At 41.6% G+C, this 12,531-nt stretch overlaps 1 protein-coding gene across 9 annotated transcripts in view; it reads right to left on the bottom strand.

Annotated features, from left to right (window-relative positions):
- DGKG (diacylglycerol kinase gamma) overlaps positions 1-12,531 on the bottom strand; it is a 227,593-nt gene that overhangs the window by 171,260 nt on the left and 43,802 nt on the right. For all 9 annotated transcript variants that reach the window (XR_001713836.3, XM_009446979.5, XM_063807413.1 and 6 more), the window contains exon 3: positions 1,295-1,371. Coding sequence is in view for 7 of the 9 variants with exons in the window: in XM_009446979.5 (XP_009445254.2) it covers positions 1,295-1,371 (77 nt within the window). In the remaining 2 variants the exon portion in view is untranslated. The remainder of the gene's footprint in view (positions 1-1,294; positions 1,372-12,531) is intronic.

The raw sequence follows: 12,531 nt of genomic DNA on the forward strand, positions 1-12,531 counted from the left end.
AGAATAGACCGAAGCAGCAAGGGCAGAAGCAGGGAGACGAGTTAGGAGACTCTTGCAATAATCTGGGCAAAATATGGTGATGACTCAGGTCAGGATGCTAGCAGTGCAAGTGGCGAGATGTGTCTATATTTTGGATACATCTGGAAGGTAGATCTAACAGAATTTGCCAATGAATTGGATGTGGGATGTGAGAGGACAGAAGTTGATGATGACTGCATAGTTTCAGGTTGAATAACTTAAAGGGTAGAGTTGTCATTTACTGAAATGGGGTAGACTGCTGGAAAAACAGGCTTTATAGGGGAAGATTAAGGACACATCAGTTTAGCTCATGTTAAGTTTGAGATGCCCATTTGATTTTTAAGTGTAAATGTCAAGTAGAAGGATAAGAAGAAATCAGGAGAATGTAGAATGTAGTGAAGAAAATGGAGGATGACTTGACCAACCGTGTCCAGTGTTGTTGAGCAAAATTGCTATTGGATTTAGCCATAGGGAGGCCCTTGGCTGTCTTGACTAGTGATTTGAGTGGAGGAGTGAGGGTCATAGACTGATGCAAGGCATTTCAAGAAAGTAGGAAAAAGAGAATTTGGAGGCAATGAGTATAGAGAAGTATTTTGTACAGTTTCGCTGTAAAACACAGGAGGGAAATGAGGTGGTACCTAGAGGAGGAAGTGGAGTCAGGAAAATGTTTTTAATATAGAAGAAATAACAGGATGTTTACATGTTGATGGAAAAATAAAATACATGAAGAAAGTTGATATGAAGGAGACAGAGGTAGAGATATAGAGAAAAGGAGGGACGAGGAGGGAGGGAAAGAGGGAGTCTGGGGAAGATATGTTGCTGAAGCAATGCCTGTAAGTAGGCCGAAAGAGGATGGGGTTGAGTGCACACGTGGGGGAGTTGGACGTAGATAGGAGCATGGAGAGGTCATCTCTGGTTATAGAAGAAAAGGTACAGATAGGTGGGCCTATGGGGTGAGGGAGCTTGTGAAAGATCTGTTCTGTTTGTTCTATTTTTTCAGTGAAGCAGAAAACTCAGTTGTTAACTGAGTATGAGGAGAGGAGGGGTGAGAGATGAGCAGAGGAGAAGTAGTGGTAGTCTTCTAGGACAGTGGAATGAGTGTATGGGCTTGGGAAACATATAATGCCAGGTAGCACAAATGGCTCACTTGAGACTTAAGAGGAAACATGCTGAGGAGCAAGTTCTTCAAGGCAAGCGGAGTCTCCAAGAGGGAAACAAATTATGGAAAGGCTAAAACACAGGGGTTTTTAAAGGCTTAAAATGGAAATGTTCTTACCTCATGTGGGTCATATTGTTTGAGGCTCCCACCCTCATTAAATTCAGTCAAGACATCTTTTATCTTCTTGGAGGAATCTGAAGAGACACAATTCACATGTGAAACACTGGCAAATAGCTAATGGAAGCTGGGCCAAGTAAATTCTCCCTGTGTAACCATGTTTATGTTGGAGCTGCCCCTCAGTCCCAGAAAATCTGGAGAAATGTCACCCTCTTCTACCCTTTGTCCTCTCACTTCTTCTTTTCCATCTGACTTCCCCCCTGCATCTAAATTACCTTTCTGAAACACAAATCTGATCAGATCATATCCCTACTCAAAACCACTCAAGGGCTTTCTGTTCCCCCAGGATAAAGCTTACCATTCTTAGCTTAGAAGATAAGCCCTTAACTTGGAATACCAGCCCTTGGTGATTTTATTTACCCTATTCCTCATTTCCCTATTTACTCTATGTTTCAGCCATATCAAGTTACATTTCCAGACATCCCTGAACATATTGTGCACTCTCTCATGGTGTTTCTTCTCTGTCTTGCAAATTTCACTCATTCTTCAATATCCAGCTCAAATGTCAACTCCTTTGTAAAGTCTTCCTTTGCACCAGTCAGAGTTAAGCATTCCCTTCATTGGCTCCCACGTGACTTGTACACAACTATGTAATAGTGCTTGTCATATAGTGTTATAATTATTTACTAACTTGCCTATCTTGCTCATCTCCTGCTTCAGCTTTACCTTGAGAGCTATTAACTGGCTGGTGAGTCTTTGTCTATCATACTAAGGTCTGACGTGTAACTAGGGCTCAGAAAAACAATATGTAGATGAGTATATAAACATCTGAGTGAAAATTTCAAAACATTAAAAATTCATTAAGTATGTAGGATGAGTGGGCATTAAACCCCATAAGGCTCTGTCCTTGGTGCTGAAACACTGTTGTACACTATGGCAAGATAGTTTCTTCTACTTCTGGAATCTTGACAACTCTGTCCCTTTTTTTTTTTTTTTTACCTGATTTTTATTTTTTATCTTGATGGATAAAATAGAGCTACTCATTCTGACACATAAAACATAACCTCAATTATGTCTCATAATTAGCATGGTTGATTTTATGTTCCCATGGTATTTCTCATATATTTCTGACAGCCAGAAGATTTTCCTCTGAAAGTTGAGGCCTCCACCCCCCGCCATGATTTCCCCTTAATGTTCCCTCTATGTTGCATTTACTTTGGAAGGGGATAAAGAAAGACTCAGATAATTCATGAAACATGGTGTTTTCGAAAATGCTGCTTTCCATAGGAAATCATTCAGAAGCAACTGGAGGCAAGACTGGCTGCTTCTTTTTGGAATTTTATAAAGGAATTGGGAATCCAGAAAAGAGACTCAATAATTGTTATTAAAAACACATTATGAATGCATCTTGTGTAGCTATCAGCACTCTAGACATCAAAGCAAACCAGGGTTTCTCTGACCTTGGCTCTCCCTCTCTTCCAATATTGTGGGTAATTAAGAGCTTTCCAAGCTCCATTATTGTTGCTATTTAAACATCTGAGCCAAAGGACGATGTTATTAAAAGCTCACACAGTGTTTTTTGTTGCCCAGGCTCTTTGTACAGAGGGTTAATGTCTCTTAAGCCTAGGTCAAGTAGACATATTCGTGGGCTGGGCTGTTCTCCATGGCTTTGCTGACTTGGATTCAATCAAGCAGAAGTTCTAATCATTTCAGGATTGAGACATATTGAAATACAACAGGAAAATGCTTCTGTTGCCTAAAAATGGAAATTTCTTTCTGAAATTCAAAACAGATGTTGAAAAACTAATAGCTCAGTAAGAGCCAGGCAGCAGATGCTGTCAATTTGGGCTGCTTCCATTCAATTCAGAAAACACTAAGGAGGGTAAGATGCGGCAAGATACTGTTAATGGACTAGTGGGAAAGATGATCTAAATAACTGTGGTACTAATAGCTGTCCCTTACTGGAGACCTTCACCTGCATAGTCTCATAAACTCTTCTCTACTAATCCATGCAAGTATTTTCTTCAGTTTACAGATGAAGAAGCTGAAATTCAGAAAAATTAATTCGACTTGCTCAAGAGCCAGGGTTGTAACTCAGGTCTAGTCTGGCTCAAAAGTGTATGGTCTTTTCCCTTGAGCATTATTCACTATAGCTTCCTAAACATTTGTTAACATAAAGAAAGGTGTAATTAAGGGTGACACAATGATATGAAGTTCTATGAAACACCAAGTTGGGAAGAAGGAAAATTAAGATGAAAGTGGGGTAGGGGTGGGAACTGAGGCTGCCATATAAAGGAGGTAGCATTTGAGCTGAGGCATAAAGAATTGGGTAAGGTTTATAAAGGCAGATATGAAGTGGAAAGGGTATTCTCGGAAGAGACCAAGGGAGCAACGGTGCAGAGATGGGCACCATAAAACGTTTAGGGCAAGTCAGAACCAGAGAGTCATTTGTGGCTAGATTTGCGGGGGTCTTGAATGTAGAGTTAAGAACATTGATTTGAAATGGTTAAAGATTTTTTTGAGTGGTGAAATAATATAACCAGCTCTCTGTTTTCTAAAGACCACTCTGGAAACAGGATGAAAGAGAAGTTAGAATGAGACCAGAGCTCAGTTAACATCACACATATATGTTATTCCACAAGCAGCTTAATTATTTAGGGAAACAAATCCTACATTTTAGAATCTATTTTAATGGGAGGTTGTTAGCTCAGCCAAAATGGCTAAATAAAAAAAATAAAAATCTGAGAACATGAGTACCCCTGGTGTGACTTCTGCAAGAAGAGTGTAGAGTTAGCATTTTGATTGAGAACCAATGGAGTAATTTCAATTGAATATATGATATTTTGATGTTCTCATCTCATTTTGGATATTCCACCATTCACTGTAGCAGAATTCCTTTGATTCTAAAGAGCTGCTGCTCTATTTTAAAAATCCTGCTTTATATTTAAATGTGTGATATATATACACACATAAATTCATCATATGTTCGCATAAAATAAACTGAGGTTTTAATAAGAAAAAAGTAGAAAAGACATTTATTTTAAAATATCTGATTAATAGCCTGAAATTAAATGGAAAAAAAAAAACACAGCCGGGCGCGGTGGCTCACGCCTGTAATCCCAGCACTTTGGGAGGCTGAGGCGGGCGGATCACGAGGTCAGGAGTTCAAGACCAGCCTGGCTAACATGGTGAAACCCCATCTCTACTAAAAATACAAAAATTAGCCGGGCGTGGTGGCACGTGCCTGTAATCCCAGCTACTTGGGGGGCTGAGGCAGGAGAATCACTTGAACCCAGGAGGCGGGGCTTGCAATGAGCCGAGACCGCACCACTGCACTCCAGCCTGGCAACAAAGCAAGACTCCGTCTCAAAAAAAAAAAAAAAAAAAAAAAAAAACAAAACAAAACAAAAAAAAACCCCACACACACACAACAAGAATCCAGGAGGTTTCTAACTAGCTTTCCGTGAGGTGGATTACTCATCACACATTTACTTCAATTTGCTTTATGGGCTTTCATAGGATTATAGTATCAATACCCTTTAAAAAAGGGAATCAACCTAATTCTCAAATTTGGGACACATTACTTTCTCCTTGGATGTCCTTATATACTTTATAACCGTTTTCTTCTTAATAGATTTCTGGGTTGGGTTTCTTTTTCCATGAGGAGTAAGTAGGTATTATGCATGACTAATCTGCTTCAGTGACAGCTGCTTTATTCTGTTTCATCTTAAGACAGAAAAGAACAACGAGGGAATAGCAACCCTTGGTCTTATTTTAGGTGTCATCTGTGGGTCCAATAGTATAACCTCACAGAAAATTCCTTTGTCAAAGCCTTTACCATAATACCAGCACTAGATTCAGAGGACACCTTGTTCCATTTCTGCCTGTAGAAAATAGGGCCATTTCCACAGCTCTTTGTAACAATTCCCATTTTGTGGAGTGCTTATTATATGCTAGACGCTGTCCTAGTCACCTTATATGTTTTATTTAAATCCCCACAACTACCCTCTAATGTAATAATTATCCTTATTTTAGAGAAGAAACCGAGGCTTATGGAATTTAAGTGATTCTTTCAAGGAGACTCAGCTCGTAAGTCACACTTCTTAAACATTTCTAAATCATAGGCCATGGTTATTGGATTCACTGGATACTTGAACACTGGCAAGTTAGAAGCCAGGACTTTTCCTCTATGAAAGTGGCTCTCAAACCTGCCTGCATGTTGAAATCACCTGGGGAGCTCTATACACACTGTAACCCAGGTCTTACCCCAGGTGAATTAAGTCAGCATCTCTTGAGGAACCCAGGACACAGTATAATTTAAAAGCTTCCTGGAATTCAGATGTACAGTCAAGGTTGAGGACTGCCATTCTAGGACATGATTTTATTGTTGTAAATGAAGACTGTCTTAAAAAGCCCCTGAACTTGAATACTTATTGCCAAGGGAAAAAAAAGCTTATAACTTCTAAATTTAAAATTGCTGTGCTTGGCAGACATTATCCATTGTTTAAGTGGACAACACCAAAGAACTCTACCCGACAGGTCAACTTGTTCAGCTGCTTGGCAAGGTAGGAGCATGTTTTGCATTAACCCAGACTGTCAGGACTATCCACATACAGTTCTGTCCTAAATCGGGTGTTCAGAAAGTTTTTCTCTTTGATCAAGGTTACCAGTGCCCTAAGAAGTTTTCAGTCCAAAATTGTCTTCTATACTTTATGTGCCAAGAACTCTGGGACCTAAACCAAGCACTGTTCCTAGTGTTTGAGCAAATTCAAAGCCTTTTAAAGGGAAAAATTTGGCCCTACACACAGACACCTTTGTTGCCTTGTCAGTGTGGGACAGGGGTGCGTTCCATCTGAACAAGCAGACAAATCAGAGACTTCAGTGTTTACAGCAGAATATTAGTTGTGCTGCCAGGACTAGACCCCAAAGTTTATAGTCTGTTGTCTAGTTAAGAACACAGAGTATTTGAACATTAGACCATTAAACTGTTAAACTCCGAAAAAACTATAAATCAACATTTTCAAAAGTGAATCTGAAAATCCATATATGAGAGTGGAATTCTAAGGTACATGATAACTCTTCATTCCTCAAAGTTCTCTATGAGCTTCTCAAACTGTAATGTGCGTATGAGTCACATTGGGATCCGGTAAAAATGCAGATTCTGTAGGACTGGGCCACAGCCTGAGATTCTACATTCTGAATAAGATCCTAAGTGACACCAATTTTGCAGGTTCACGGACCTCACTTGATACGCAGGCTCTAAGCAATGTCCCTGTGGATCTGGGGCTGACTGCTGAGGCTTGCCTGTCACAACCCGGAAAAGACCACGATGCTGAGGACAAAGGAACATACTCAATGGAGTAGAAAGACCATAAGTGGTGGGCAGGGGGAGTCACTGAGATGAGGGGAAGGGAAAGTTGGCACATGAGCAAAAAAATAAAATCTAGATTTTCCTTCTTCCAGTGAAGACTGGGATGTAAGAATACATTTTCTAATTACTCTAGGAAGTTATACAGTGAGATGCACAAAAACAAGAGCAGAGTTTTGTGAGGGTCCTGAAAAATGTCAAAACAGAAGGGCCAGGGCCAAGAGCACTGCATCAAAAGGCCCACCTCTTCAGCCAGATGGAGTCAGGCCTCAGAGCAGCACGTGGGAAGCACAGGGGAGAAGCCCAGCTTCATAAGCACGGATGTACTTGCTACACACATATTCTCCCATCTAAACTTTGTTTCTGTTCACTGTTCATCCCCAGCATGCAGCCCATTGCCTGGCAAAAAAAATAGATATTCAAGAAAGATCTATTGAATAAACGAAGGCTAGCAAAGGGATTGAGCTGGTCACACTTGTCCCACATGTCCTATATTCTCAGGGGTATGGAAAGAAAAGGTAGACTAGTGGTTATCAACCTTGGCTGCTTATTGAAATCACTTGCAGGGCTTTAGAAAATACTGATGCCCAGGCCCCATGCCTACAAACTGTGATTAAATGATCTGGGAGGTGTGGGCAGAACATTGGAAGTATTCGAAGCCTTCCATGTGATTTGAACATGAGCCGAGGCTGAGGACCACTGACATGTGGAAGTGATGGCTCTGACACAGATGTTACATATGAAATAATAAGAAAAGACTTTATATAGAAGCAGAGGAAATTGGGGTCAATAGCAATAAAACATTTTTTAAGACACAATTTTTTTGTCATAAATGATCTGAATCACTGGTATGACTTATTTGTGTAAGTAAAATTTGTATTGCTAGAACATTTTCTCACCTTTTCTCCAAATAATTTGGCTTCATCAGTCATATTTCAAGTGAAGGTGGAGGAATGGATCAGACAACTTGGGCCATCTTGCAACTAAAAGTGTGGTCCCTGGACCAGCAGCATCAGCATCACCTGGGAGCTTGTTAGAAAAGCAGATTCTCAGCAGTACCCCAGACCTACTGATTCACAGTCTGCATTTCAACAGCTCTCCAGGAGATTCATGTGTACATTAAACATTGAGAGCTATTGTTCCATAGAAATTCCTCCCTGTCCGTAGATTCTGTGACTCCTGGTGGGCAGAGTCCTACTCATCGTTAAAAGAAAAAAAGGTCTGTGGTGCTGAAACACATGTAGGTGAGAAATAGTTATGGCTATCCTTCCAAGATAGAAGCAACTAGATATGACCCTTCATGGGCCCAGGACTTCATGAGCATTTGATCAAGTCTCACTCTACTGGCCAGCATAAATAGCAAGGTTTTAGTGACATTTACTATGGTTCTACATATCAGCCCTAAATATGTTCTCTGACTCTGACAGTTTTGTATTTTGAACTGTACCTGCACCTTAAAGTCAGAAACTTTGTCATAATCTGATTCGAATGAAATATATTTCCTAATAGCACAATTTACTGATTGATTCTCTTTAATTACATCTTAAAACTTTGCTTTAATGTAATTTAATTGACATATACATATCTGCACATGCACACACACACACACACACACACACATTAATGTATGTTTGAAGGTTGAGCTCCAGTGGGTACTTTTTGTTTAATTTGTTGTTGCTGAATTGAAGCAAATGAGTTTGTACTAGAATTGAGGGACTTTTGGTTCTAATTTCTATTTTACTATCGACCTTCTTTCTATATGACCTTGGGCAAGTCACTGAGCTCTTCTGGATGTAGTAGTCTCAGTTTTAAAATGTGTAATGCTTGGCATTGATATGGTTAAGATTTTTCCCAACTTTAAAAACTCTGGCTGAGTGCGGTGGCTCACGCCTGTAGTCCCAGCACTTTGGGAGGTCGAGGCGGGTGGATCACCTGAGGTCAGGAGTTCGAGACCAGCCTGGCCAACATGGTGAAACCTCGTCTCTACTAAAAATACAAAATTAGCTGGGCATGGTGGTGGGAGCCTATAATCCCAGCTACTTGGGAGGCTGAGGCAGGAGAAACACTTGAACCTGGGAGGCGGAGGTTGTGGTGAGCTGAGATCGCGCCGCTGCACTCCAGGCTGGGTGACAAAGTAAGACTCCGTCTCAAAAAAAAAAAAAAAAAAAAAAAGTTCTACACAGTCCAAGCAACTGCGGCTGATGTAGGAAATGTTTGGTTTAATTTCTTAGAGAATTAAAAGTTTAATGGATGCTTCATCAGTTGTTTTTCCTTTTTTCTCTTTCTGAATAAATGAATAGTTTCTGTCCTTGAGGCATCATGGAACTTTTAAGGAATTAACAAAAAATTGAAGAAAAAATGCCCACCCCCCAATGGCCACCAGCAATTATTGTTAGGAAGAGGGTCAGTAGGCGGCATCCCCACATGCACACACCCTCTGCGGGAGAAATCTATTTAAATATAGAAACCAAGTATTGGAAGAGCTAATGAAGGTCATTTAATCAACCAGATCACTAAAGCTGTTATCTTCCCTACAGTGTCTCAACTAACTCTCTGCCCAGACAGTTCCAGGGAAAGGAAACCCAGTCACTTTTAAGTCAATTCGATTCCATCTTGGGCAGATTTGACCACTAGTAATTAATGTATTCCATACTTTAAAGACATCCTATAACTTCCTCCCATTAGTCCTAGGGCTACCTCTTGAAGCCATTCAAAATTAACTTCACACCTCTTCCCACAACAGTACTGCGCTATTTTAATACAACGAGCTCTTCTTCACCTTTCCCTTCCCTTCTCCAACAAATATGCACAGTATCTTCATTTCTCCATAATGTGGTTGTGAGGCCCCTCACCAACTCTCAAACAAGTTCCAGGTTGTCCATGTCCATCGTAAACCATAGTGACCATAAATAAATTCAGTTCTCTAGAGAGGTCTGACAGTCTATCAGGGTAGGCTAGAATGTGGATATCAGTTTGCCTTACTAGGCACTATGAGTCTATGAATACAGCCTAAGATTGCAATGACTGATTTGGTTAGATGAAATAGTACAAATGTAGTAAAAAAAAAAAAAAAATCTCTGCAACTGCTAAAAGCTGTGCTTCTGAAGAGTACAGAATGATGTGGGAATGACTCATGATCGATATTGTGTGCTAGCCAGTTTCCAAAGATGGCTGCCATAAATTCTTTCCCTCCCTATGTGAGTCCCTCCTCCCTGAAATGTGGAGTCCATTCCTCTACTTCACTGAATGTGAGCCAGGCCTGTGACTGCACTAACCAACGGAATGTGGAGGGAGTTCCGTTCTAGGATCTCTGATCCCAGGTGCTAAAAAGATCTGACAGCAGCTTCTTTTGTGCTCTTGGAGCCCTGAGCTGCCATGTTAGATTTCCAGGTTACCCTGCTGAAAAGAAAGGACATATGGAGAGGCCCTGGAAGACAAGAAAGTGCAGGAGAAAGAGGTTCCATGAAGGAACACTGAGGTCCCACAATGTGAGTGAATGAGCCATGACGGATGGTCTAAGTCCTCACTTGTTTGAGGCCTCCCCCTTGAAGGTCCAAACACTGTGGAGCAGAGATGAGTCATGCCCACCGTGTCTGCCCAGGTTCCTGACCCACAGAATCATGGGAAACCAAAATGGTGGTTGTTTCAGCACACAAGTTTTGAAGTTGTTTTGATGCTGCAATAGGTAACTGAAACATATTGTTAAGGGAAAGAAAACAGCATACAAAATAGCACAGCATGCATATTCTCAAGTTTGTTTTAAATGCGTATGTTGTATATGTGTATATATGTATATGTGCTTGTATATTTTGATATCTATATTTATACTTATATTTATACATAAACATGCTAGTGCTGGTTATCACTGGAAAATAGAATCATGAGTAGCTTTAAATTTCATCGTTTTATAATACAAATTTCTTAATATCACATTAGCTCTTTTGATAAGTACTTTACATTGTAGATTGATAACAAACTTACTGTCAGCTATATGTGTGTGTGTCTGTGTGTCTATGTATGTACGTATACATACAAAGTTAAGTTACATGTCTCCAAGAGCAGTTTTAAGATGCCCCACCCTCACCCTATAGAAGGTCACCAGAGAAGGTGCCAACTTTACACTATATAAATGGAAAACACCAAGAGCCTCTCCTACCTGGTAACCCCACTGGAGAAAGTTCTCAATTCTCAGGCTGTACACTTCATTATTTTGTTATTGTAAAGCTCCTGTTTATGTGGTTACGGAAGAGTGGTTGCTATGGCAATGCAATCCGACTGAACACCAGAATGTGTCTAAAATTGGTGGGAATGACTTTTTCAGGGTTTCCTCTGAGGATTAATCATTTTGTAAGAATTGTATCTTTTTTTCCTCTCCTGTTTGAACAACAGTAGCAGAGTGCCTCATCCAGTCCCGCGACATGGACAACATGAGCAAGGGTCAGAGAAGGACAAAGGTAAATGTTTAAAGAAAAGGCCCAACCCCAACACAACCCTCTTCTACTGAATACTCTGGTTCCTTTTCATCCCTCCGCCTGCTCAGCGGCTTTGCTGCATTTGGAGCCCCTCCTTGCCTTTGCGCCCTCCATGCTCCACTCTTTTCCACCTACTTGCCTTTCTGGTTCTTCTCTCTGTGTCTTCTGCTGAATCCTGATAGAGGCATACCTTAAGCCTCATTCTCCAGCCTCTTCTTTTCTTTCCTAACATTCCTACTGTCTGAGTGCCTTCATTCATTTTCTTTCTCTCCTTGCCATCTCCACGCGTGATTCCCAAACCAGAGCTATGGACTGACCCCTCATTTCCACTCAAATCCCATCACACACCCTCCTGGGGCCTACAGGACATGTTGCTTAGAAAGCAGGATTCCCCAGGATGGGGTCCTACTTTCCTTTCTAGTTCTTCCCCCAACACTCCTGATGCCACCACCAACACATGCTCTGGGCTCCAGCCTGGGAGCTGCTTGCAGTTCTTGGAAGCTCCCATGATGTCCTCCACCCTGCCCTGCCCTTGCCCAAGCCACGTCCTCTACCCAGAATGCCCTTCTCCCTCCCTCCCCTACAGTTCCTGGAGTCTGGAAACAATGCGTGCATCAGGAGGCCTCCCACTAGGCTGAGCGGGGCCTTCTCCTCCCATGCTGCCCACTTCTGAGCACCGGCTATACTGCAACACCCATGCTTGAGTCCTGTTTGTCTTCCCCTGTGAGGCAGTGATCTCTTTGAGGGCAGGAACTGTGTCTCATTTATTGCTGGATCCCTGGAGCCTGGCACATAGGAAGGCATAGTGGATGTGTTATCACCATCTCCAAATCAACATTCCCAAACATTCCCCATCAGCCCTGCATCCTGATGTCATTTTCTACAGATTCAGTCTGCAAGGTATCTTTGATGGCTTCCTTTTGTTCTACGTGCATTGATGATATTTCCACCACAGTTTCCCACGAATTAGCATTTGTTCATGGCCACACTCACCATCTTATCTCTTTGGCTAGACTAGGTTTCCTCCAAAGGATCCTGCCCAGTTCCCTGGCCTGGAAACTGCCTGATCCAAGCCACCCTGCACACAGTCTCCAGATTCCTGGCTCTAAATTTTGCCCACACTTTGACACACAAGGCCCAAGACCTCCTGCTATCCCCATGCCTCCTATGTCCTCCTCATTCTCTGTGCCTTCTCACCATCCAGCCCAGAAGCTCTCCTTACCCACCCCTGCACACCACAGGAATGCTTAGTGGGTGTGTTATCACCATCTCAAAATCAACATTCCCAAACATTCCTTTTGCTTCCATCGTTCCCCTTCCATCTGCTGCTCACATTTTAAACCTCTTTCCTCCATGGAGTTTATCCAGCTAAATCCTCTGTTATCGGTTCAACCATG

This window comes from Pan troglodytes, chromosome 2 (assembly GCF_028858775.2).
Source record: "Pan troglodytes isolate AG18354 chromosome 2, NHGRI_mPanTro3-v2.0_pri, whole genome shotgun sequence".
Classification (NCBI taxonomy): domain Eukaryota; kingdom Metazoa; phylum Chordata; class Mammalia; order Primates; family Hominidae; genus Pan; species Pan troglodytes.